Source organism: Anolis carolinensis, chromosome 2 (assembly GCF_035594765.1).
Source record: "Anolis carolinensis isolate JA03-04 chromosome 2, rAnoCar3.1.pri, whole genome shotgun sequence".
Classification (NCBI taxonomy): Eukaryota; Metazoa; Chordata; class Lepidosauria; order Squamata; family Dactyloidae; genus Anolis; species Anolis carolinensis.
Window position 1 is genome coordinate 52,899,279 of NC_085842.1, and position 24,035 is coordinate 52,923,313.

At 40.2% G+C, this 24,035-nt stretch overlaps 1 protein-coding gene across 8 annotated transcripts in view; it reads left to right on the forward strand.

Moving 5' to 3' along the window:
• cntn4 (contactin 4) overlaps nt 1-24,035 on the forward strand; it is a 727,084-nt gene that overhangs the window by 570,398 nt on the left and 132,651 nt on the right. For all 8 annotated transcript variants that reach the window (XM_008105345.2, XM_008105346.2, XM_062969727.1 and 5 more), the window contains 3 exons: nt 1,928-2,064; nt 3,784-3,913; nt 16,252-16,402. In XM_008105345.2, the coding sequence (XP_008103552.2) occupies nt 1,928-2,064; nt 3,784-3,913; nt 16,252-16,402 (418 nt within the window). The remainder of the gene's footprint in view (nt 1-1,927; nt 2,065-3,783; nt 3,914-16,251; nt 16,403-24,035) is intronic.

The following is a 24,035-nucleotide window of genomic DNA, read 5'->3' on the forward strand; positions in this document are numbered from 1 at the left end:
ACAGGAAAGCTTGGAGAAGATAATGATGTTGGGGAAAATTGAAGAAAAAAGGAAGAGGGGCCGACCAAGGGCAAGATGGATGGATGTTATCCTTGAAGTGATTGCCTTGACCTTGAAGGAACTGGGGGTGGTGAAGCTCAGGGAGCTCTGGAGAGGGCTGGTCCATGAGGTCAGGAAGAGCCGGAAGTGACTGAACGAATAAACAACAACACATAAAGCATACTCCTGGGACAATTCTACAGACCTCTTCATCTCAGAAGCACCACTTTAAACTATTTAAGTGTGTATGTCCTGTATATGGTCACACCAGAGTCATGGGGAAATGTGTCAGTTCTTTGGTTTGCCCTTCTGCAGTTAATGACAGAATCAATTGATTTGGCTGCCTATGGAGAACTGATAATGGCACTTTCTCACCAACATCAGTGAAGACAAAGGGGTGCAATACTCAAAGCTAGCCATAATTTTGACATATGAATCAGAGAGGCCAATGAGTTTCTGTCACCTTCTGTAACAATGAAGAAAATACTATCATTATCTTCATCTCCTGCCATTTCCCTGATTTGGGACTCAAGGCAGCTTACAAAAGTTAAAGGAGATACAGTTCTTCATCTCATAGAAAATTTATACATACATACATACATACATACATACATACATACACACACACATATACATATACATATACACACACACGCACGCACACACAATAGAATTGGGATAGAGTTTTCTTAAGGTCTCCATGAGTTGAAAATGAATTGGACATACTAAAAACAACTAGTTAGCTAAAAGCAAGACAACGACAGCATGCTCTGGAATCCATTTCAATTCCAAGCATTTGGTATCAAAAGCTTTTAGAAAAGGTCTTTAACTGCCTAGGTAATTTCTTTCCTAATTATGTTACACTGATGCATCAGTATAATCTAACTAGTAAAGAAATATCATAACCTGGGATGAGTCATTGAGAAGGCCTTCCCCCCTTTTTTTCACCAGAGGTTGCTATGAAGATGGACAGAGAGAAGAGCTTCCCTGTAAGATCTCATATCAGGCAGGTTCATGTGGCTAAAACATAAAAAAGCTCAAATATGATAACAATTTCCTTTCTGTTGAGAAAGCACTGGCTTTAAAGAATTCTGTCACAATTAACAACATCTGTTACATTGCTCCATGGTAGGGCCAGGTGTAGATGGGAGCTTCTGATAATAGTGGCAATGACTAATAGTAATAGCCCCTTTTGTGTGATGCACTGGAGTCTCTTTATACATTTGCTCTGACAGTAATGTGTCTCACTACCATTCCTGCCTGATCCTGATCTTTTTTAAAATACCAGGGCAACAACCTGTGGTACTGCAGAAACTGTTGGATTAAAATGCCCATCAGCTCGTGCCAGCATAGCCTATGTTGATGGGAGCTGTAGTCCAAGAACATCTTGAGTGCCTAAGCTGATCCTCTTGCTTTATAGTACGTGGGTTATCCACAAAGTAGGTTACATTTTGGAATTAAAAATGAACAAAGTATAGGAGAAAACATTTACCATATGCAGTTGAAAGCCACACCCAAATACCACATCTCACGTAGTCGCCATTCAAATCTAGGCACTTACCATAGTGATGAATGAGCTTTGCAAATCCTTCCCCACTAAATTCTGCCGCTTGCATCCTCAACCAGCCGGTCAGCCCTTCCCGCAGCTGTGCAGCGTCACCAAAATGCTGTGTTGCCAGCCACGCCCCCATTGTTGGAAACAAGTGGTTGAGGGCGCAAGTGGCAGAATGATTCTAACTCTGCCCAAAAAGCTTGTTGTTTTTGTTGATGTTGGCATTTTTAAGCAATCCTATTCTATTCTTTAAAGCATGCTTATTTTATGAATGCATTTAAAGATTAATGTAACACAGAAATTCTTGCTTAGACATTGTTGCCATCCTTATTGCAGCTCCTCCCAACTGGACTCAGAGAATAAACGATGCCCATGTGGCTATCGAGGAAAACATCTACTGGGAATGTAAAGCAAACGGGAGACCAAAGCCTTCTTACAGCTGGTTGAAGGATGGTGAGCTGCTCCTCCCTCAGGTATGAGCAATGTTTTTGGGCTTGGTGTCCTTGGCACTTTGGGTTTAGGGATTGACTTGAAAGAATTTGCTCTGATGTGGTGACCTTTTCATGTCTGTATAGTTTATTGCTGTTGAAAAAGAAATTGATGAAATCATATGGCCTTAAAATTCCATCTGTCCCATCGCAGACCTCCTTCCCTGCTGAGTGAATGTCACAGATTCACCTTGAGCTTTCCTTGTAGTTAAAACAATGACACTTCAAGCCACTCTTTTTCAAAGGCAGAAATTACCCTCAGGCAACTAATTCCCTACTAACGCTCAATAAAAGTTAGGCATTTAAGTGCCATTTTTTGCCTTTGACAAGTATTTCTCTAAATCAAGTGGAACTTGGAAGCAGTGGGACTCATTTCCAGCAGATATATTCACAATTAGATGAAGAGCACATAAAATGACTGCATATTTTTCCAACAAAATCCAAGTTATAACGAAAACCAAGTTAAGTTTGAACTGTGAAAAGGATGAATAGTTGATTTAGGCTATAAAACCCTTCTATTCCCATTTGTGAGCTTGCATTTAAAAAAAAGAATTGAGCTTTATGGTATGTAAACAAGCCCTCTGGTCTATATCAGTAACCTCATTCCACTTCTCCAGGCCTCTGCAAGCATCAGCAACAAGGGAGTTGACCTACCATTAGCAATGGCAGAGTGAATTGCCTAAAGATTAATGATCTATGGAAAGGAAGACGGTAACTCATTGGTAGCTGCTCTATTTTAGTTTCACCAGAGGGGATCCTCTCGGGTCTTGATTGTCTCAATTATGAAAGCGAAAAACTCAGCAAATTACTCACTATTTCCAGGGCAAGCTGCATTTGTCACCTGCACTTTGGGAAGAGAGAGAACTGGTGCCTAGATTTGATCAAGTTCTAATGACAACTGTGGAAACACTGCAATACAACCCTTCAGCCAAGGAGAAAGCCAATCACATTTTATATTATATTAGTTATTATGTGTCTGATTGTTAAAATAGAGTCAGACTCCCATTGAGTAGGGAAATACATTCCTGTCCTTTTTAAAATGGATAACATGCGCTCCATATCCTTAGGCTGACGAATGATTGCAGGCTCTATTGTTCCACATGCTAATTCCACTTGCTTCATGCTGGTCACTAGCAGATGGTCTTGAACTTAAATCACATTAGACTAAAGTAAGGATCGTTAAATGATTAACATTTACATCTTTAGGGTGTTTCATTCTGGTGGGGTGAACTGCATACAATTGTTTTGCACCACTGAATGCGATTACTTTCCCCATTAACCTTCAAGGGAGCTGAAAGCTAATAGTTCTGCTGTTGCAAATGTTGTGAACAAGTTATCTGGCTGTGTTAGGCCATAACGCAGCATAGGACAAAAGCAGTTTGGGATTCCAGTTAATCTCCTTGAAGGGGTTATTAATCTGAATGGCTCAAATGTTCAGTCAATGAGAACTCAAGCAAGGGGGCTCCAGTTTTAATAGCATTTACACACTATTGTATTGTGGTTTTATTTTACGATTTAGCATTTAAGAGGTCATAAATTTAGATGACAAATAAATTGCATCATATATTGTATCCCTTTGCATCTTTCGGGTAGAACTCCTCTCCTGTGCTCCCATATTGAAATAATGATATCCTTACAGGAACATATACATTCTGAGCCAAGTTTCTTTTGTGTATATGCATTTATTAATTTGCTGTTTTGCAGGAAAGAATTCAGATTGAGCACGGCACACTCACCATAACCAATGTGAGCCTCTCGGACACCGGCATGTATCAGTGTGTAGCTGAAAACCGATACGGAGCCATCTATATCAGCGCGGAACTGAGCGTAATCGGTGGGCTCCTTTTACTTTAACAAAAATCTCGATGAATCTAAATTATTTTGCTGTTCCTTGTGAAGTCTGCAAATCATTTATATTTTGTTCTACTGAAATGTGTACCTTTTCTGTCTTGTAACAGGCCCATTCGAAAGTGATTGGGCCTTTCTAGCATCCATTTCATAACAGCTATCCACATAAATGAAAGGAGTAGACAACTCTAGTTCTTTAAACAGCATACTCTTTGGTAGGGAGTGAAGTTGGTGGGTCACATGCTAGTAAAAACTTCATGTGAATGAGAAAGGGATTCCTTCATTGCAGGTGCTGGCAAATCTGCTGCTATGAAAGTGGCAAATCCACTCTCAGTTTTATAGCTCTCGCTCCAGCTGATGCTCTGAATTTTCATTGCTGGCCCATTCCAACAATGAACCTCAGGCATAGGACCCTCACATAATTTGGAGCAATTGTCTGAGGAGCAATGGTAAAACTAAAAGTGGATTCACTTCCTCTGCAGCAGCAAATTCATTATGCTTTTGTGATCCCACATAGTCCTATTTCCAGAGAACCTGGGCTCTTTGCAAATAATTCTACACAAATGTTTTAAGACAAGATTGGACAGAGTTCAGGTTCTTAAGACCTGCTCTTTTCTTCATTTCCTAAGTAAAACTTTTAAGATCCATAAGTCAGATAAGCCATGAAAACAGCTGGAAGCTGGTAAACAAACCAGGATTTATTTGAGCCTGGGAAATTGTTTTCTGTTTCATGTCATAGCTTTCATGCAAACTATTTATTTTGGTTCATTTCAGATAAATTTATAGTGGTGTTATTGTTGCTACCATTACATAATCTGAAACCAGAAATCCCTCCAACTCTACTGAAGCTGGACCTACACTGCCATATAATCCAGTTTCCGATTCCAGATTATCTGCTTTGAACTGGATTATATGGCAGTATACACTCTTATAATTCAGTTCAAGGCAGATGTATAGCAGTGTAGATGGGGCCTGAAATGGGGCCAGAGGTCAGCTATCTATCTACACTAGCATAACTAAATTTCTACAACTCTACCCAATACAAAGAAAATATAAAAATCATGTTGGTGTAGCTAACTTTATAGCTTTTGACAGTGAAGATTCTGTCAGAAAATAAAATAAAAAAGGAATGTCAGAACTAATTCAGCACAACCATGATTGAGTACAAAAGGATTCAAATGCAAATTTTTAAAACTGAAGTATTCAGACCCACAGGCCTCCCTTGCAAAATGGATACCCAAAAATTGATAAACTGCACTTCCCAGAATTCTTTACCTAGCAAATACTGGCTATGACATCTGGGTGTTTAAGGTACATGTTTATAGAGCCAGGTTTCTCTTCTGTCCCTTTTCTGGCACCTTCTTTTAACCTGTATGATGAGATTGTATGTGATATTATACAGCCACTAGACTAAAGCCTTTGGATGCACTTTGATGGAGCATATAGGCAGTAGGGAACAACCCGTGTTCAGGAATACTTGTAGTATCTTGTGCCACAGATTATTGCATTGAAAATACCTGGTGCTGTTACCAGAGCAAGAAGACCATAGCTCTTCTCCCCTCCCTTTTACCACCATGACCACTTTCCTATAACTGGTTGTGATGTCTTATGCAAGAAAATAAGAACATAACTGGTGGATCAGTGCATCCCAGTTGTGGAAACATTGACTGAACAATGCTTCCAAAATGAGTGTTGAAAACAAGATTATAATACTGTTTGCTCTGCAAATGATGCGTGTCCTAGCACAAATCAATATCTTATTATCACTTCACATCACTTTATTTATTATGAATTTTGTTTATTCTGTGCAGCCAAACCATGAGGCATCCCTCTCTTTCTAGATATTGAGTAATAGGGCATCCTTTTGACCAATAATTGCTGCCCACTGACTTGTGAAAGCACATAAGCCATGTGGCTTATGTACTTTCACCAGTCAGTGGGTAGCAATTACAAGTATGGTGGAAGTTAAACGAAGCTGTCAACAAACTACTGGAGAATGAAAAAAACATGTTAAGGTTTCTACAATAGCTCCTAAAACGGAGTCCCTGAAGATTTGCTAGAGTGTGCTGTTGTTTGTGGAACTGTACTTACTTTTGGTCTGATGTTGTCTGCCTGTGTACCTTCTTGCTTCATTCTAGAGTTGTCTGATAAATAAACAGATATTGTAAAGCAGGAAAAGTCTCCAGTAGTCATTTCTCCCAAGAAAAGTGACTCTTGGAAGCTTGCAAAAGAGGAACATACTGTATAAACCAAATACATTAAGGCACTGTGATTCACTCTATAGTGTTTTAGGTATTTTGGACTTAATTGCCATCAGCCTTAATTTGCTTGAAATTATGTGAGAGATTCACAATCTCTGAAGAGTGTCATGTTGGAGAAGACTGTATCACTGTGTCTTGGAACTGTACATTTCTTGAATGTTACCCAGCATCCAAAACAGGGCATGTGCTTGCTGACCATCGAATGTTATTCCTAATCAATGTAGAGAACTTACCACCACAAAATGTAGCCATGACTGCATGTTCCCATAGGCTTCATGAAATATACAAATTGATGGAAATCTCAAAACAATCCACTAGAAAAATAAGATCCTGAGAGATTCAGTTCAATAATATGTCTAACAATAGCTATGTGCCACACTAACAAAATAAGATGATGCTAAGAACAAGCAATGGGCTTGATTTTCACAATAGTCCCCTATTCTGGACTTTCCAATGAATCTCATGCCGAGAACTAGACTAGATGGCCTTCTACTACAATCCCTCTTATAGCCTGAAATATTATCAGCTTTTATATGTAAAAACCTATTTTGTATAACTGTAATAAATACAGTATGGCCCTGATACTGACAGAACTGATATATGTGGTCTCACTTATCCATGATTTCACTTATTCTGTTATTCACTTAGAGTCTCCTGTACAAGCTAAATCCTCTTCCCAGTACCACATTTGTCCCAGTGAAAAGTCTGGAAACGTATCCCCTATAGATATAGGGATCATACTGCATAGAGTCATACTGCATAGATATAGGGAGCATACTGCATAGAGTCATACTGCATAGATATAGGGAGCATACTGCATAGAGTCATTAGCATAAAGTCAGCCAGACATGATTCAGTCTAATCATTTGTTTGCATACTCAAATCTGTAATATCTTCCATAATTTGTAGTTTTTAAAGATGCTGCTTTCTGAATATAATGAATTGAATTGATAATAATTAAAATAACTAGTATATTGTATTATACAATTTGTTCAGACTATTTTTATTTTTAATGCAACATCTGAAAGTAATAATATCCATTAAAGGAGTGCATTAATGCCTGACAACCTCATCTGACACCCATCTGTTGAATGTAGACATGTGTCATGGAGAGATCTGAATGAAGACTCAACATATTCCTTATATTGACATGCCTTAATCCCAGGAGGAACTGGGTTATTTAAAACTAATTGCTTCCAGGATTAAGGCCACACACCCACTCCAAACCCTGGTTAGGTGGGTCCATGCCCTCCTGGATCAACCAGAAAGCCAACCCCTTCATTTCCCCAAAACCTTTACCTGCGGGGCCTGCCAGAGAGTTTTTTGGTTGGGGGGGGGGAGCTTAAGATCCGTATCTTTCCAGGTGTTTTATTAATACAGAGTAAACTGGGAAATCCCAGTTTTCTCTGGATTAATTCAGTTTTACTTGAGGCACCATTTAGACACCTCAGGTAAAAATGAGACAGATCCTGCATTTTGAACCTGTATGAAAGGGCCCTCTGATTTCCAGTTATGTAAAGTTCTATCTTACCTAGAAGCTAAGGATGGAGTATTGAAAGAGTGGTTGAAAAGCATGTTTTTAAGTATTGAGTACCACACCAATGAGAAGAATTTTGAACTGATGAGAATCTTCACAGTTCAGAACCTATTTTATGGAAGAAACATCATTTTATTTCAGTGCAGAAATAGTCAATCCTACAGAGAAAATTTTTTCTGCACAAATTTGGAATTTCTTCCACATAAAATTCACTCATTACTGATTTGCATAGAAAACAGTATATTCTTTGCCATAAAAAGTATTTTCTGCACATGTATTAATATTTATGTTTTCTGTTTTAAAAATGCTGTTTTGTACATATACCAGCCACATATGAATTTTGTGCAGAATGAGTCCTGAATTTGAAATAGTATAAAGAAATTGTGTAACATTCAAAGATTTCAGTGCAACAGGAAGAAAATTGCTGAAACTACTTGGTATTATCTTCAAGAAGAAACTTAGTTGTAGTTTTACAAGGTCTTTAGCTTTCTCTGCCAAAAAGTGCTAGTGCCTCATCAAACTACAACTTCCAGAATTCTGCAGTATTCATCCATAGTAGTAAAACGTCAAACTGCATGAATTCAACAGTGTAACTGCGCCTTATGTACAAAACCTCATAACAGGAGAAAAGGAATGATCTGGGCTATCAGGATGAATTCAAGAACTCAGGAAAGGGGGAAAAGATGAGACCCAAAGAAACCATGCAATAGTTGGAAGTTTATTTTATATTTTACATGTTCTTTTTTTTTTGCTTTTTTTGTTTATTCAATTTTTACCCCTCTCTTCTTTTTTTAAATTTTCTTCCCCTTCTAATTCTTTTTTCTTCCCTTTTTCCTCTTTTTTCTTTTTTTTCTTTTCTCTCAATTCTGTAATTTATTTTATTGTATGTTTTTGTCTGTGCTTATGTTGAAAGGAACACTAATAAAAAATTATTTTTAAAAAAAACAGTGTAACTGCACCTTAGAATACATCACTACTAGAAATTTATACATGTGGAAATTTAATTTCCCTACTACAGATATCAATGCATTCAAAACTGTATGGTGTAGGGTCAGGATTAGCAACATCATTGTCCCAATGCCCATTAAATGGTTGGAGTGTTGTCTGTGTGCATGACTCACATAATAGGGTACATAATAGGGGCTAGCAATATAAAACTCACTGATAACAGTTCCTACAGCAGATAAGAGTTTGGAATGCAGGTTTTGCAGATACTGGATTGTGCTTTGATTATTAAGTTCTAGGCAATTTCCTAACAAGGCTAGTAGTACACCACTACCAATATCTTTTATACAGTACGGATATAAATCAGTACCTTAATGCTTAATTTGAATGCAAGTCACTTTGCAACTATTGCTTACAATCGTGTGGATGGAACATTTTAAATCCTATTATATAAGTACAATTCTTTGTCACTTTTTCATATGTAGAACAAAACACCATGAAGTTTGTAAGGCACTCCTAAACAATTCTTCACAAAATTGTTGCCAATATCACATCTTCAGATCAAGCTATAAACACTCCAAAAATGTGCAGAACTCAAAAATGACCCCATTCCCACCTTTCTTTACTGTGCTATCATTCTTTTGGCTTTTAGCAGAAGCTTGTGAAGTATTGTTTTGCTCAGTTGTGCTGCTTTAAGAAAGCTTTTATGTGGAACAAACCGGAGAATCAATAGAAAGCTTTCGTGTTTCAAAAGAATGAATACAATTTGTGATTAGATAATATTGTTTTTGATATGTTTCAAAGAAAATGTTCAAAAGCATAATTTCCATTTCTTCTGAAGAAGATGGTTCAGGGTATTTTCTTTATTGGTCATTTTATCACTAAGGATAGATGCTTGCAGAGGAGGGAGTCCCATTCGTCTGCTGCTAGTGCTGTAAGAAAGAACAATGGAGTTCAACACATTACGATTCCAAGCGGCAAGATTTATTGTACATGTTACCTTTTGCTATCAAAGTTTTTCTTTATTAAAAGAAGCAATTAAATATTCTTTGACCTATTCAGCAGCTACTAGTAGTATAAAAGTCCTTTTTCTTCTTCTTTTGTATGAGAGTGACCAGAGAACATTTAAGGCCTGCAATCCTGCTTGGCCCAGTATAGTGTAATAGCTCCATGGACTCTACACTCAGCTGTGATATATACCATTCCTCTGAACCTGCCATACTGCCTCTGAGGCCTTCTCTCAGCTATTTCTGGCCTCATGTGGACTGGGCAGGTTAAGAGAAGCATTTGGTTATGTTCCTATAGCCAGATGCAAATGATAACATCTGCACTAAGATCTATAGGGATTCCCCAGTTGTCTCATCATGGGTAAATGCTTCTCTGATCCTATCCACTTTTCATCAGGCACATAATGGCTAAGGATGGTATAGTGTCTTCAGAGGTTATACAGTAATTCCATTGGGGCATTGGACATATATGAGCATCAAGGAAACATACTTGTGCAAATACTACTAACAGGTTGCCTGCCAAAGAGTATACATCAATCAGTTAGTTTTGTTTATTTCTGTTTATTAAGATATGTACATGACATTGGATGGTATACCAGTAAAAGAAATTTAAACAATATACATTAGGTAAATCCATAAATTGGACTAAAAAAATAGTAAACAAGTTAACAATAATATATTATTTATTTATTACCCACTTCTTCTTTCACATTAAAGCTAACTAAAATATTAGAACATTTTGGGATTATGTCCATTTATATTTTGGGAGTAATCTAAAATATGGTGGAAGAGGCTCCTTCTTTGGAGGCTTTTAAGCAGAGGCCGGATGGCCATCTGTCGGGGATGCTTTGAATGCGATTTTCCTGCTTCTGGACAGGGGGTTGGACTGGATAGCCCATGAGATCTCTTCCAACTCTATGATTATATGATTCTACAAGGCTGCAAAGTGATATTTAGAAGATATGTCTAACTTTGTACTTATCAAATTTCCAAAGGGAGGACAATGCTCTGGAGATGATCCTGTCCCATGTTGTTCACAAATGTATTACTGTATTGTTTTTGTTGGTGGTGGCACTGAAATTAGTGTGCATCTTACAGTCAATGGCATCTTAGAATTGAAAAAGTACAGTATTTTTGCTAGTGAGAGACAGAGGAAGGCCCCTTCAGCAAATCTCATTTCTCAGAAGTTTGTTGACATTTAGTTCAATTTCTCTACATCTAATGTGCAATGTTTTCTTATGTGGTACATTAGTCAATAATATTTCTGCTGCATCATATTCAAAAACAGCTCCATGTAGAAAGCATTATGGTGGGCTAAATGGGAGGTTACCAGTGTGTTGACTACTGTAACTGGTGAACTTGTTGAAGTGACCATAGGCAATCTGAGCCACAGACTTTATTTGAGCTTTCACTGAAAAAGATTTGCTTAAGGATATTGTGTGCCTGTTCATCCTGGATGGTTGCAACACCATCCAGGGTCTATCAAATATTTAATGCCCAAACTGGGGAACAGAGGCGGTTCAACCACCAGGCCAACTAGGCAGTTGCCTGTGGCGCCATCTTGTTGGGGGCACCATCGAGGCAACTCCTGTCTCCTGCGGCCTGCCTCCGCAATGTATTGAACTGATTTTTCTGTTGATTTGTTGTAAAACACGATGTATTAGTGCTTAATTTGTAAAATCTTAATATAATTTGATGTTTAATAGGCTTTTCCTTAATCCCTCCTTATTATCCAACATTTTCGCTTATCCAACGCTTTTATTTTTCAGTGATTGGTTTGGGGGGGGGGGCGAAAATTCTGTTCGCCTATACTTGAAAAATATCTAGGGCCGGCTCTGCTGGGGAACCAGCAATACTCTGATCCTCAGTTTTTTGGTCATCATCCAACCCATATTCTCCCCATTTGCATACTGTAAGCAAAAATGTGATATTCACATTTTTCTGTTTATAATTTTCATTTCTTTTTTAAAATGTATTAAATCCTGAATGGGTGTAAAACATGATATTTCTTCCAGATTGTAGCATAAAGGATATGGTCCTTGAAATAAGTTGTTGAGTGAAGGGAAAGAGAGATGTATGACAATAATAAATCATGGACAATAACTGTAATCTTCAAGCCCTCATCAAAGCCTTTGTATCTTCAGATGTACCTTGAAAAGCATGAACAATGGTTCTATTAGTCCTAAATTTTACTTTTAGACTTCATGTAGATTGTGCACAAAGACAAGAAAAACATAGCTAATCTAAAATACAACCATAAAAAGAAAAACACCAAAAGGACAAAAAGATCACAGATGCAAACGTTTTTTAATGAGGGAGAGGATTGTCTGTAAAAACAAAAATCAACACAGCTTTTTAAAATTTTTGCTTTTTTTGGCAGACAAACTGTTTCCTGATCAAGAAACATTTTTAAAACATAAACATTTCTTATCTGCCCTAGTCTCTTTTTGTGTGGCATCCATTCGAGTCTCTGTGATCATTTTTGTAACTCTGGGTTAAATCCAACATTATTCTAGCAGATATCTGCTACAACAGCAACTCTTTCCCCCACTTTCCTTAGCTGTATTATCCAAAGTCTGGTCTAGAAAGGAAGGGAATGGTCTCCCTATTGTTTCTACTAATAGAAGGAAGATGAGTGGAATCATCAGCAAAACAAGATGAGAGACATCTCTTCGAAAGAAAAAAGCAACACATTACGGCAACAAACCAGAGTGCACATGGAAATTACAATGCATCTCAGTGGCTCAAAATGAACTTGGATAAATATCACACATTCTAAAGACTGAACTCACCACTAATAGTAGGCCTCATTACTCTGCCATAAACTCTTAATCATTGGAAGACCTTTAACTATCAGATGTAATACTTGTAATCTCTTTCAGAATGTCATGTACCACACCAAGGATCATGCCTTCTCTGAACACTCCTTGCTCACCCCCTATAATACTGCCTTGGCCCATGGTGTCAATGAAATCGTGCTGAGTTTACATCTGAGCCATTAGATATCTACAAGACAGTCTTAGACAGTGTCATCAGATGTGTTTTTCAACTCTGTCCAGAGATTTAGAAGTAAAATTAAGGGATTTATTTGGATGCTTGAAGTAGATAATAAAATCCTTCTTAGAAGGCTTAATAAAGAGAGAAGAATGTTAAGAAGCCTAGTTAACTGGGTAGTTCGATAGAAAGCGTTTATGCAGTGATCTGTAGTCTATTCAAAAATATGTGTATAACTTGTATGAGTTAGTTTGGAGGAAATCCACTCATGGGACAATCTCCCTTATGGAAGTGACAGGCGATTTCTTATAAATTTCACCCTGCTAAATTATTGTGCTGCTTAGCTGTGAAGGAAGGAAAAAAGATTATAAATCAGACCCATCTCTTCTTTCCTTCTTTATTCTATCCTCTAGAAATGCAGCTGCCTTTTAATGATAATTTTAATGCAGGAAGAGCAGGAGGCTCGGTTTTAATGTTTTTATATAATATCCTTTTGACTCACTATTCACAGTCCCCATGTTTGACATTTGACATTGAACAACTATATATTTCCAGTCTATCAAGCAAGTTGCTAGATAGGTTGTTTACACTATGCATGGGAAGTTGATGAAAAAAAGTTGATATTGAGTTGTATAGTGTAACTGTGATCAGTTTTTAGTTATTAGTTATTATTAGAAGGATTTTGTATTATGGCTTAAATGTACTCCGTTTTGAAAATACTTGCCATTTTTCTCCCCTCTGCGCTCTTCTGTGAATTCACTTTCTCATTGTATGATAGAGGTTCATGCTATCTTTTCTTCCAAACACAGTTCCCTCATCTACTACATCCACATCATTTGTGCAATCTCTTATTCCTATGTTTTCCTTCTCTCCCGCCCCCCCCCCTTACCATGAGATTCACCATCCCTCCACTCTCTATTTGTGTTAAACAGGAGATATTCTTCAAATATGTAGTCATTTTCAGAGAGATTGTGATGCAAGTTTGTTTCAGTATGAAAAGGAAAATAAAAGTTGTCTTATGGCACCTTTCAGACTAACCAGTTTATTTCATTGTAAGAATTTGTATTCTACCAGTGCATGGATAGAATAAAAGCTTATGCTGAAATAAATTTGTTGTTGTGTGTCTTCAAGTCATTTCTGATTTGTAACCACCCTAGTGTAAAGCCATCATGGGGGTTTATTGGCAAATTTGTTCAGGATAGGTTAGTCATTACTCTGAGGCACTGAGAGTGTGACTTGCCCAATGTCACCCATGATCAAGTGAGGATTTGAACTTTGGTGTCTTCATAGTCATAATCCGATGTTCAAACTACTGCACCATTCTGGTTCACATTGGTTAATATTAAATATGCTTTCCCTCTGAATCTCCACATATGTTATGTATAAGTAGCTTCATGGGAGCAACATCTACACTGACTAAGTTAAGCTACAAATGGCCACACCATGAATAGTGTACAGCTTGAATAGTTTGGAGTGCTTTGGGACCAGAATCCAGCAGTCTGGTCAATATCATTGTTCCGGTCCACATGGTGGGGATAATGGTGGTGAAGAAGGAATGCACACTTCTCATGCAATGCAATTGAACGATATGGGTCTCTTTTATAGCCTGGTTTATGGGAGGTGTCAATCAACAAACTGGGCTAGAGCCTTGAAATTGCAACCTAAATCCTTTATGGTGAATTGCCATTGGTAAGCAAAAAAAAAAAACTCAGTTCAGTTTAGCCCAGATTCAGTCTATTCCCTCCAGTGTGAAATTATGAGAGAAATATATCTATACAGCCGACACCATCTCATATACCATATTAGAGATGGAAACAACATATACACTTATTTATTTCTAGGTCAAACAAAAGTATAATAGAACATGAAATCTTTTTACAATTTTCTCCTGGTAATTGAATGTGTTTTCTCTGCCTAAAAATCCCTCTGCAATACTTTGGGATATTCAGACAAGGGAAAATACTGCTGTGAACTGTTTGTTTATTCCTGCATCAGATAGGAGACTGCAGCAATTATTCATACTCACATGAGAGAACAAAATCGTTGAAGATTTACATCCCTAGAAAGTGCAGTGTTGTCATGAAGCCAAATTATAGCAATCTTATATCCTTGAGACCAGTTGTTCCCAGTTGTTACTGTTGGTAAAATACTATCAACTAGTTGCTAACCCTTATCCAAGGTAACCATTGTCCCTATTGGGCAGGTGGTGATAACATCCAGAATGCAACCCATGTCTCCTACTTATAATCCAGTAGGAGGGACCCCCCCCCCATCTGTCCCAAAGTCCTGTGCCCACAGGCTAATCAGCACAAGTCTTATGGTAAATTACGGCCTGTCTATGAACCAAATTAATAAACCAGTCACCACATGCAGAAGAGAAGAGGTGCCCCTTGCCACACACTGCATGGGTTCAGAAAGAGGGAGCAATATTTACAGGTTCAAAACATTTGCTACTACTGTTATAACAACAGCAGCACCAGCAACAACAATAATAATATTAATAATAATTTTAATTTGTTGCCTGCCTTTCCTAATGGCTCGAGGCAGAATACAGCAATGTCAAAACATATGACTCAGCTGGGAGACTAAGGAGAATGAGGCTTATCCCCTTCTCCTTAGCCTCTCCCCACCTTCAGCTTGGTTTCCCAACTGGCGTCATTCAAAGCCTGAATGAGGCCATTTGGTTTGCTGCTGCTCTTCCATCAGGCAGAGGCTGGTGAGTTCACCAGCCTCAACCTGATGGAGGGGTACAGGCACCTTTTGGCATGCAATTCTAATGTGTTATCAAATGTAATATGCATCTCCATTTTGGCTAAGCCATTAAGCCAAAAAAGAAGCACATTACACTCAAGGAAATACAGTAATTCCTTTAGACAGGCAATGTGGTATAGTGGTTTAAATAAAACTCTTGGTAGAATTTTTAATTTAGGGTCCATCTAAATGGGCCACATATGGCAATGCTGGCCCAGAATGGGGGTACTCTGATCAGTGCCACTGGAATCCCCACAGCCAGCTGCCAAACTGGTTCGGCAGCTGGCAGGTGTCTACACTTCTTAGCACCAAGCCACCCCAGTTACATGCTAGAGTCCACCCAGCCCACCAGTTACAGGGAGGGTGTCACCTTACAGTTTTATATAACAAGCTTATAGAATTCTGATGTATGTTTTTATAGTTATCAGAGAGATAATCATCTGGATAATGGGACAATAATATGGTGCATTCAAAACACAGCAAGTGTGACAGATAACCTCAGTGGGAGATTTGGAACTATAACACAAGCACTTTCCCAGCTCAGTTTGCAGATGGAATCAGATTTAGGTCCTCTCTTTCTTTGGAAGAATTTTTCAGGGTAGGGAGGGATAAAGAAAATGGTCTCATTGTACCTAGAAGTGCTTCCTAGTTTTGTGGCAGGATCTTTGTATCCAAGCAGTTGTTTAGTTTGTATTTCTTCTAATTATGGGGAGGGCACACTATGGAGTCTAGTGATGTGAACTCTACATGATCAATAATAAACAAATGTAGCTAAAAATCTTTTATAAAAATGATTATGGTTCTCATTGACTCCCATGTTGTCTTTCAGCTGTGGGTCCAGATTTTTCCAAAAACTACTTGAAAAGGTTAACTCTTGTTAAAGTTGGTGGTGACGCAACCATTGAGTGTAAGCCCAAAGCTTCCCCAAGGCCTACCTTTACTTGGAAGAAAGGAAAAGAGATCCTAAGAGAAAATGAGAGGTAATACCTGATAAGTAATAATTATTTCTGCTTGCATTAAAAAAACTGCTAATATGCTTGATGCCCTCCATGGAAATCAGCTTATGAATAAATGTGAATGCAACTGTTCAGCCAGAAGATAGAAAGCAACTAATATTAATTCCTGAAAACTCTACATTCTGTTACATTAATTTCTTTTTTACCTATTTTGGAGTTAGGTCCTTTCATTTTGAATGGCCCCAAGAAAATAGCTAGCAAACTATAACATCTCAGGTTATAGTGAATCTGAACACCACTTATTTGTTGTTAAGTTTATAGCTTCCTGATAAACATAAATTGTTTAGAAATTAATTGGACAGTTGCCATATTTTGTTGAGAGATATCACTGTTGATATGGCCTAAGTAGGATAGTTGAAAGGGTTTGCTTTCAGCTAGATATAGCTACAACAAAAGAAAACAATTTTATTTTTTCTATATAAAGATATTAGTTTGTTTAATTAAACTCACAGCGTAAAATAATGAGAAATACAACAGTCTTTGATTTCCACTGGAATGGACAGATTATGTAAGTCTTGTGATATCTTAAATATTTCATTTTGTCTTCAAAAGCACTATTCACTTCATTAGATGAATGAAGTTTTTCCTTACTCAGCAAATTATTATGTTATGCTCTGGGCATGGGGGGGGGATTCATAAGCAAGTCAGAGGGAATTTAAATTTAAATTGAATTGTCGGCACCATGTATCAGGAAAGATATTGACAAGCTGAAATATGTCAATATAGAGAAAGGTAACCAAAATGATAAAAGGCATGGAAACCAAAGCCTAATTAGGAGCAGATTAGGTAGCTAGGTATATTATTTAGCATGTAGAAGAGAAGGTTAGGATGGAACATGACTGCCATGTTTAAATATCTGGGAAGATTTCATATTGAAGATGGAGCAAGGTTATTTTCTGTTGTTCCAGAGATTGAAAATGGAGCAATTGATTCAAACTACAGGAAAGGAGATTCTACCTAAACATTAGAAAAAACTTCCTGATAGTAAGAGCTCTTTGGTAGTGTTATGTGCTGGCTCAGAGTGTGGTGGAGTCTCCTTCTTTGGAAGTTTTGAAACAGAGAGTGGATGGCCATATGTCGGAAGGGACTGGTTCATGAAAAAAAAGTTTTATCTTAGGGGGATGCATGTAGTGGAGTTCCACATTTGAACTGAATGTCTTAAGCAGAGATGTCGAACTCATTTTCCCCACGGCTCAATTAGGTTTATGGTTGCCTTTAAAAAGACCATTTGTAATTGTAAGACTGTATAAATGTAACTGTAGGCCCTTCTACAGAGGCTGAAAGCCCATGATGGGTTTTGGATTAGCCTAAGGCATCTAACTAGCACATAATAATAATAATAATAATAATAATAATAATAATAATAATAATAATAATAATAATAATAACAACAACAGGAAAAACTCAGCCTCAAGATGGAACTTCAAAGACTCTGGCAGAAACCAGTGCAGGTGGTCCCGGTGGTAATCGGCACATTGGGTGCCGTGCCAAAAGATCTCAGCCGGCATTTGGAAACAATTGACATTGACAAAATTACGATCTGCCAACTGCAAAAGGCCACCCTACTGGGATCTGCACGCATTGTCCGAAAATACATCACACAGTCCTAAACACTTGGGAAGTGTTTGACTTGAGATTTTATGATACGAAATCCAGCATATCTATCTTGTTTGCTGTGCCATACAATAATAATAATAATTTATTTATATACCGTCCTATCTCTCCGAATGTACTCAGGGCAGTGAACAACAGAATCAGCAAACATTCAATGCCGTATAACAAACATAAGTACATAAATACCCATTCCACCCAAATCCCAAAACAATTACATATTTATACCAAAAGTAAGAATCATTAAAACAGATGATAGCATATAACATTTGCAATTCCATAATAACCATTGAAGAACAGCAAAATCAAATGGGCAGAATGAGATTTAAAATTTAGGATAAAAGTTTACTTTGGGTTAAAAAAAACTACAAAGATCCAGACCTGTGAATAAGGTCCGGATCTTTGCATGTGTTGGAACTTTGCATGTGTTCGAATTGAGCCTTAGGATCACTTTCTGTGATCCCGAGGGTCAGTCCCCACTGACACCCCAGTTCTTTGAACTCTAGTAGCCTGAGGGAGGGATGGCACTGCTACCCTCCCCTCCTAGCCTCACTTTTCCCTTAAAAACATAATGGACAGGCCTGCAAACAGGTGCAGATCTGTTCTGCAGAGCTCCCGTAGCTTTGGATAGGGTATGTTCCCATTTGAAGTGATAGGAGCTTCATAGAGCAGGCCTGAAACTTTTGCAGGCCTATCTGTTAAGTTTTTAGAGAAATTATAGGGTTAGAAGCTGGCTTGATGCCCTGCTGAGTCAATCTCTGACCCACCCTCCAAAGTTTCGGGATTTGGGTCGGCTATGTGGCCTTAATTCTGAGAGGAACCAGCATTTTAAATGCCGTCTCCCCTCAGGATTTAGGCATGCCTAGAAGGACCCTATGTTGCCTAGGAATTGAAAGCCTTGCAGGGCCACATAAAGTAGTCTAAAGAAAGGAATGGAATTATGTTTACTTTGCTGCTGGGAATCTTGCACTAGTGGCACCTATAGACACTGAAGCAGAACCAAGTGAGATGTTAGATACTTGCCCAGGAGGCAAAGCCAATTTTGAATAAAGAGTTTTATTGCTTTAGGTTTCTTATGCTTCTCATGAAGCAGAGCTACTGTACTACACCCTTAATGAATAACCTGCCTTGAAGATGTCTCTTATTGGTGCTTGAAAGCTATACAATTGCATTATTAGGAATTTTGCCCTGGGGTACAATTACATTATTGCAGTCATTAAAGGTACTTCATCTCCATAATAATGGAAATCTCTCTTGGAGGCATAACTGCATCAAAGTTAAACCTTTGAAACTACACTCCAGAAGGTAAATTATGTATTGCCGTGCAAAAGATTTAGATATAAGTTGCAAATTCAGCTTAGGAAGTAAAGAGCTTTCCTTCATAGCTGATGATCTGGATCTCAGAATCAGTTTCTGGAGTTTTCAGGAACATCAGTGCCCAGTAAAATTAAAAGGAATATCCATGTTAGTCTGGTTTGTTAAGCAAAGGGATAGCACTTTGAGACTGAGAAAAAGAAATTTGTGGCATAAGTTTTCATCCAGTTGTGTCTACTACTGCATCTGGTGAACTACACTCAGCCTACGGAAGCTTATTTGAAAACTCTGTAGAGATCATACGCCATCAGAATCTGACCAGGTTCAAGCCTGGTTAATAACTGGAAAACACATCACCAGGAAATAGCAGAGGATTTAGGCTGTCTTCCCAAAAATGCAATGGCAAACCTCTTTGGAGAACTATTATCAAGAAATCACAATTGACAAGAAACTGTTGTGATAGGCTGGAGATGGAGTTGACTTGCAGGCCCATAGCAATAAAAAGAAAGATCTATCACTGTGTGATGACTCATGGGCCATGTAGTCCCATTCCATGTACTATTGTGGCAGATGAAAAGGAAAACTTGGGTTTCCCACCGTTTCTGCCAGATTTGGAGCCCTTGCACCTGCAAGATGTTTGCCCACAAGAAGTCAGCCAAACAAGCCTTGAGCAGAAATCTCCCCCATTTTCTCGCCGGGATTATTATAATCAAGATAGGGGCGCTCGAGAGTCGACTCGCCGGAGCGCCAGGATAGCTGCCAGACAATTAGCTGATTAAGTCTGCTTCCCTTGGGAAACTTTAAGGAGTCATACATCTGGACACAGTATAGGTTTCGTTTCTTGTTCCCCAGAGAAAGTGTTCCTTGGCGGGAAAACAAGATCCTATATAGGTGTTTGCCCGCAAAGAAATCCTTGCGGGGTCAATTCGTCGGCTTGAGGAGTGAGATCGTGTGTAGACTTCGTACTCCAGTTCCCAGATCCCGGATCAAGTTTCCAGCCCAGCCTTGTACCATGGACTTCTATGGACTCAGTTCTTGATTCATGTTTGCCTTGTTTCAAGTTTGATCTTGCCAAGTTTCAAGTCTTGCCTTGCCTTGCGTTTTTACCACGGACCTTGCTTCTCAGATTCAAGCCTTGTTTTCCAGTTTCCTTCAGATTTACTTTAAGCCTCAAAGACTATGGACAGTTCCCCACACTATTGCTTGCCAAATAGTGTGTGTTTCGGTGAAGTGGATTATAACTTTGGACTTTAATATCACATATTGGACATTGTTTTCCTGGACTATATTTGACCTTTCCTGAAAGGTCCACTTCTGAACTATATTCTACACTTGTTTTTATTGACTATATATATTTCCCTAATAAAGATATTAGATAGATTCTGGTCTCTGCGCATGGTTATTGGTGTTCTGCAGCCTGGGTCCTAACAGTTTGACTCTGCCACCCTAAGCACCAATTAACCTAAGACCAGAATGTCTACAGGAAGCGGGGCGGAAGACCAACCGCTCAGCTACACCATTTCCAAGGATGAATTCGACAGGATCCGTGATACTCTCCGAACACAGGAGGGTGAAATTCTGGGCTTGAAGGAACGTGGAGTGCGCCTCCCTGCCCTAGCGCTTCCAACCAAGTTTTCTGGAGAAGCCTCCAAGGTTCATGTTTTCCGTCGCCAGTGCCAGGCGTACATAGAAGCCCGCCAAGCTGAATTTCACCACGAAGATGTCAAAGTGGCGTGGATTTATAGTCTTCTAGATGGGCCTGCGGCCAATTGGGCGACGGCGCTGTATGATGCAGGTTCCACGCATCTAAGCTCCGCGCAAGGGTTCTTGAACCACCTTAGGAGGACCTGGGGAATCGAGGACAACGAGGAGGCGGCCGGCCATAAACTCCGGCGACTCCTTCAAGGGGACAGGCCGTTGTCCCGGTACATAGCCAAGTTCCGGGTGCTGGCTCAGAACACCGGTTGGAACGATATCGCCCTCAGAGGGCAGTTTCGTGAGGGCCTTAACTTCGAGATGCAGGAAGAAATTTCTAAGGTGGATCCCCCAGAGACTCTTGAGAGACTCATTAATCATTGTCTACGAGCCGAAGTCCTGCTTGCCAACAAAAAACAGTGGCTCCGAGGTCAGAGTGGAAGAGCCGGGGTGAGACCCCCCGCTTCAACCAGTATTCAGCCACGACCAGTATGGAAATATCCACCGCCAGCCCCAAACCCCATGGGAAGCGAGGAAGAACCGATGCAGTTGGGCAATGTGCGCCCCAGACTGGATGTTGCCGAAAAGGCCCGCCGCCAACGTTTGAATTTGTGTTGGTACTGCAGAAATGGGGGCCACCTCGCCAGAGAATGCCCAGCCAAAAGAAAGCCCGCCGCCCGCCTGGCAGCGGCGTCCTCCGTGGAGCCGGAGACGGCCAAGGCGGCTGGGGCCAAGCCGGCGGGGGAAGCCAGCGACCGGGCGTAGAGAGGCTCGCCAACCCGGTCAAAAACCCCACTCAAGAGCCGCAGACGGGGGTCCTATTTCTCCTAGTGGTCACGTTGTGGTCAGCGAAAAAGGGACCCGTCATGATCCATGCCATGATAGACTCAGGAGCAACAAACAATTTCATTGATAGAGAGTATGCCGACTCTCTGGGATTACAGTATCACGATTTCAAGAATGCCCGAGTGGTGCAGGCTATAGATGGTCGTCCCCTAAAGACGGGTCCAGTGAGCCAGTGGACTGAACCCACCAGAATGTGGATAAGGGAACATATGGAAGAGATTTCCTTCTTCGTCACCGAGGTGCCCCACTTCCCTGTGATTTTGGGAATACCATGGCTGACACTCCACGACCCAAACATCTCCTGGACCAACAGAGAACTACAATTTGCTTCAAAGTATTGCCAAAACCATTGCCTAGTAGCCAAGGTCTGCCATGCCACAGGCGCAGAGCCCATCATCACCTTGCCCAAGAAATATTCAGACTTCTGGGACGTTTTCAATGAAAAGGAAGCCGAGAAACTACCCCCGCATAGACCCTACGATTGTGCCATTGTGGAGGGGGCCCCGATCCCACGAGGACACCTCTACTCCCTGACTGAACCAGAGCAAGAAGCTCTCAGGGAGTTCATAGAGTCAAATCTTCGCAAGGGATTCATCAGACCCTCTCAATCCCCAGCTGCTTCCCCGGTGATGTTTGTGAAAAAGAAGTCAGGGGACCTACGCTTGGTTGTGGACTATAGAGCATTGAATAACATCACGAAGCGGAACCGCTATCCCCTGCCTTTGATCTCGGACCTATTAGACCGGCTTCGAGGGGCCAAGGTTTACACCAAGCTGGATCTCCGGGGGGCTTACAATCTAGTTCGCATCAGGGAGGGGGACGAATGGAAAACCGCATTCCAGACCAAATTCGGATTATTCGAGTCCCTGGTCATGAATTACGGATTATCCGGAGCTCCCGCAACATTCCAGCATTTTGTCAACGATATCTTTCAGGATTATCTAGATCGGTTCTTGATCATATACTTGGACGATTTTTTGGTGTTTTCTAGATCACAATCGGAGCACGAGAACCACGTCAGAATGGTGCTACAACGATTGCGGGATCATGGACTATATGCCAAGTTAGAAAAATGCGCCTTTGATCTGCAAGAAGTAGATTTCCTGGGATACCGCGTCTCGCCACAAGGGCTCTCCATGGACCCGGCAAAGGTTTCAGCAGTTTTGGAATGGCGGGCGCCAACCAACAAGAAGGAAGTGCAACGTTTCTTGGGGTTCGCGAACTACTACCGCAAATTCATCCCAGACTTTGCCCGCTGGTCTGACCCAATCACCAGCTGCATCCGTGGAAAACAGCCTTTCCGCTGGACGGAGCAAGCAGAGAAAGGGTTCCAACAATTAAAGAAGTTATTCACGACCCAGCCAATTCTACAGCACCCTGACCCTAAAACCCCTTTTGTTGTGCAGGCTGACGCCTCTGATGTGGCAATTGGGGCTATACTCATGCAACCAGTGGGAGAGCATCTCCATCCTTGTGCCTATTACTCCCGTCAACTAACAGCCCCAGAGAGGAATTACACTATCTGGGAGAAAGAACTCTTGGCCATAAAGGCAGCCTTTGAAAATTGGAGACATTGGTTGGAAGGGGCCAAATTTCCCATTGAGGTTCATACTGATCATCGAAATTTAGAGCACCTAAGGACCGCACGAAAGCTAAATCAAAGGCAGCAGCGCTGGGCTTTGTTCTTTGAACGTTTTGACTTCCAGATCCATTCTGTGACCCCGGCACAGACCAAGCAAGCAGATGCTCTATCACGGAAACCAGAGTATGCTGCAGGACGCAAAGAGACCTCAGAATCCCGATTGCTGCAACCCGAAAACTTTGCCACACTCACAGTGGGAAACACCAAATCCACTCCAATTGAACCAACTCCTTCCAACCCAGAACCCCTTTGCGCTCAAGAAATTAGAGCCAGCCAGCAGGCAGATGCCTGGGCTCAAGACCAGATTCGCCAAGGATTACGTTTCCCTTTCTCACTTAAGGATGGACTAATGTGCTACCGGAACCATGTTTACATCCCTCCAGGCCCCGGCAGAGAAAAGGCACTTCGTCTGTGTCATGACAGCAAGCCAGCAGGGCATTTTGGGCTCTTTAAAACCATGCACTTGATTCTACGAGATTTCTGGTGGCC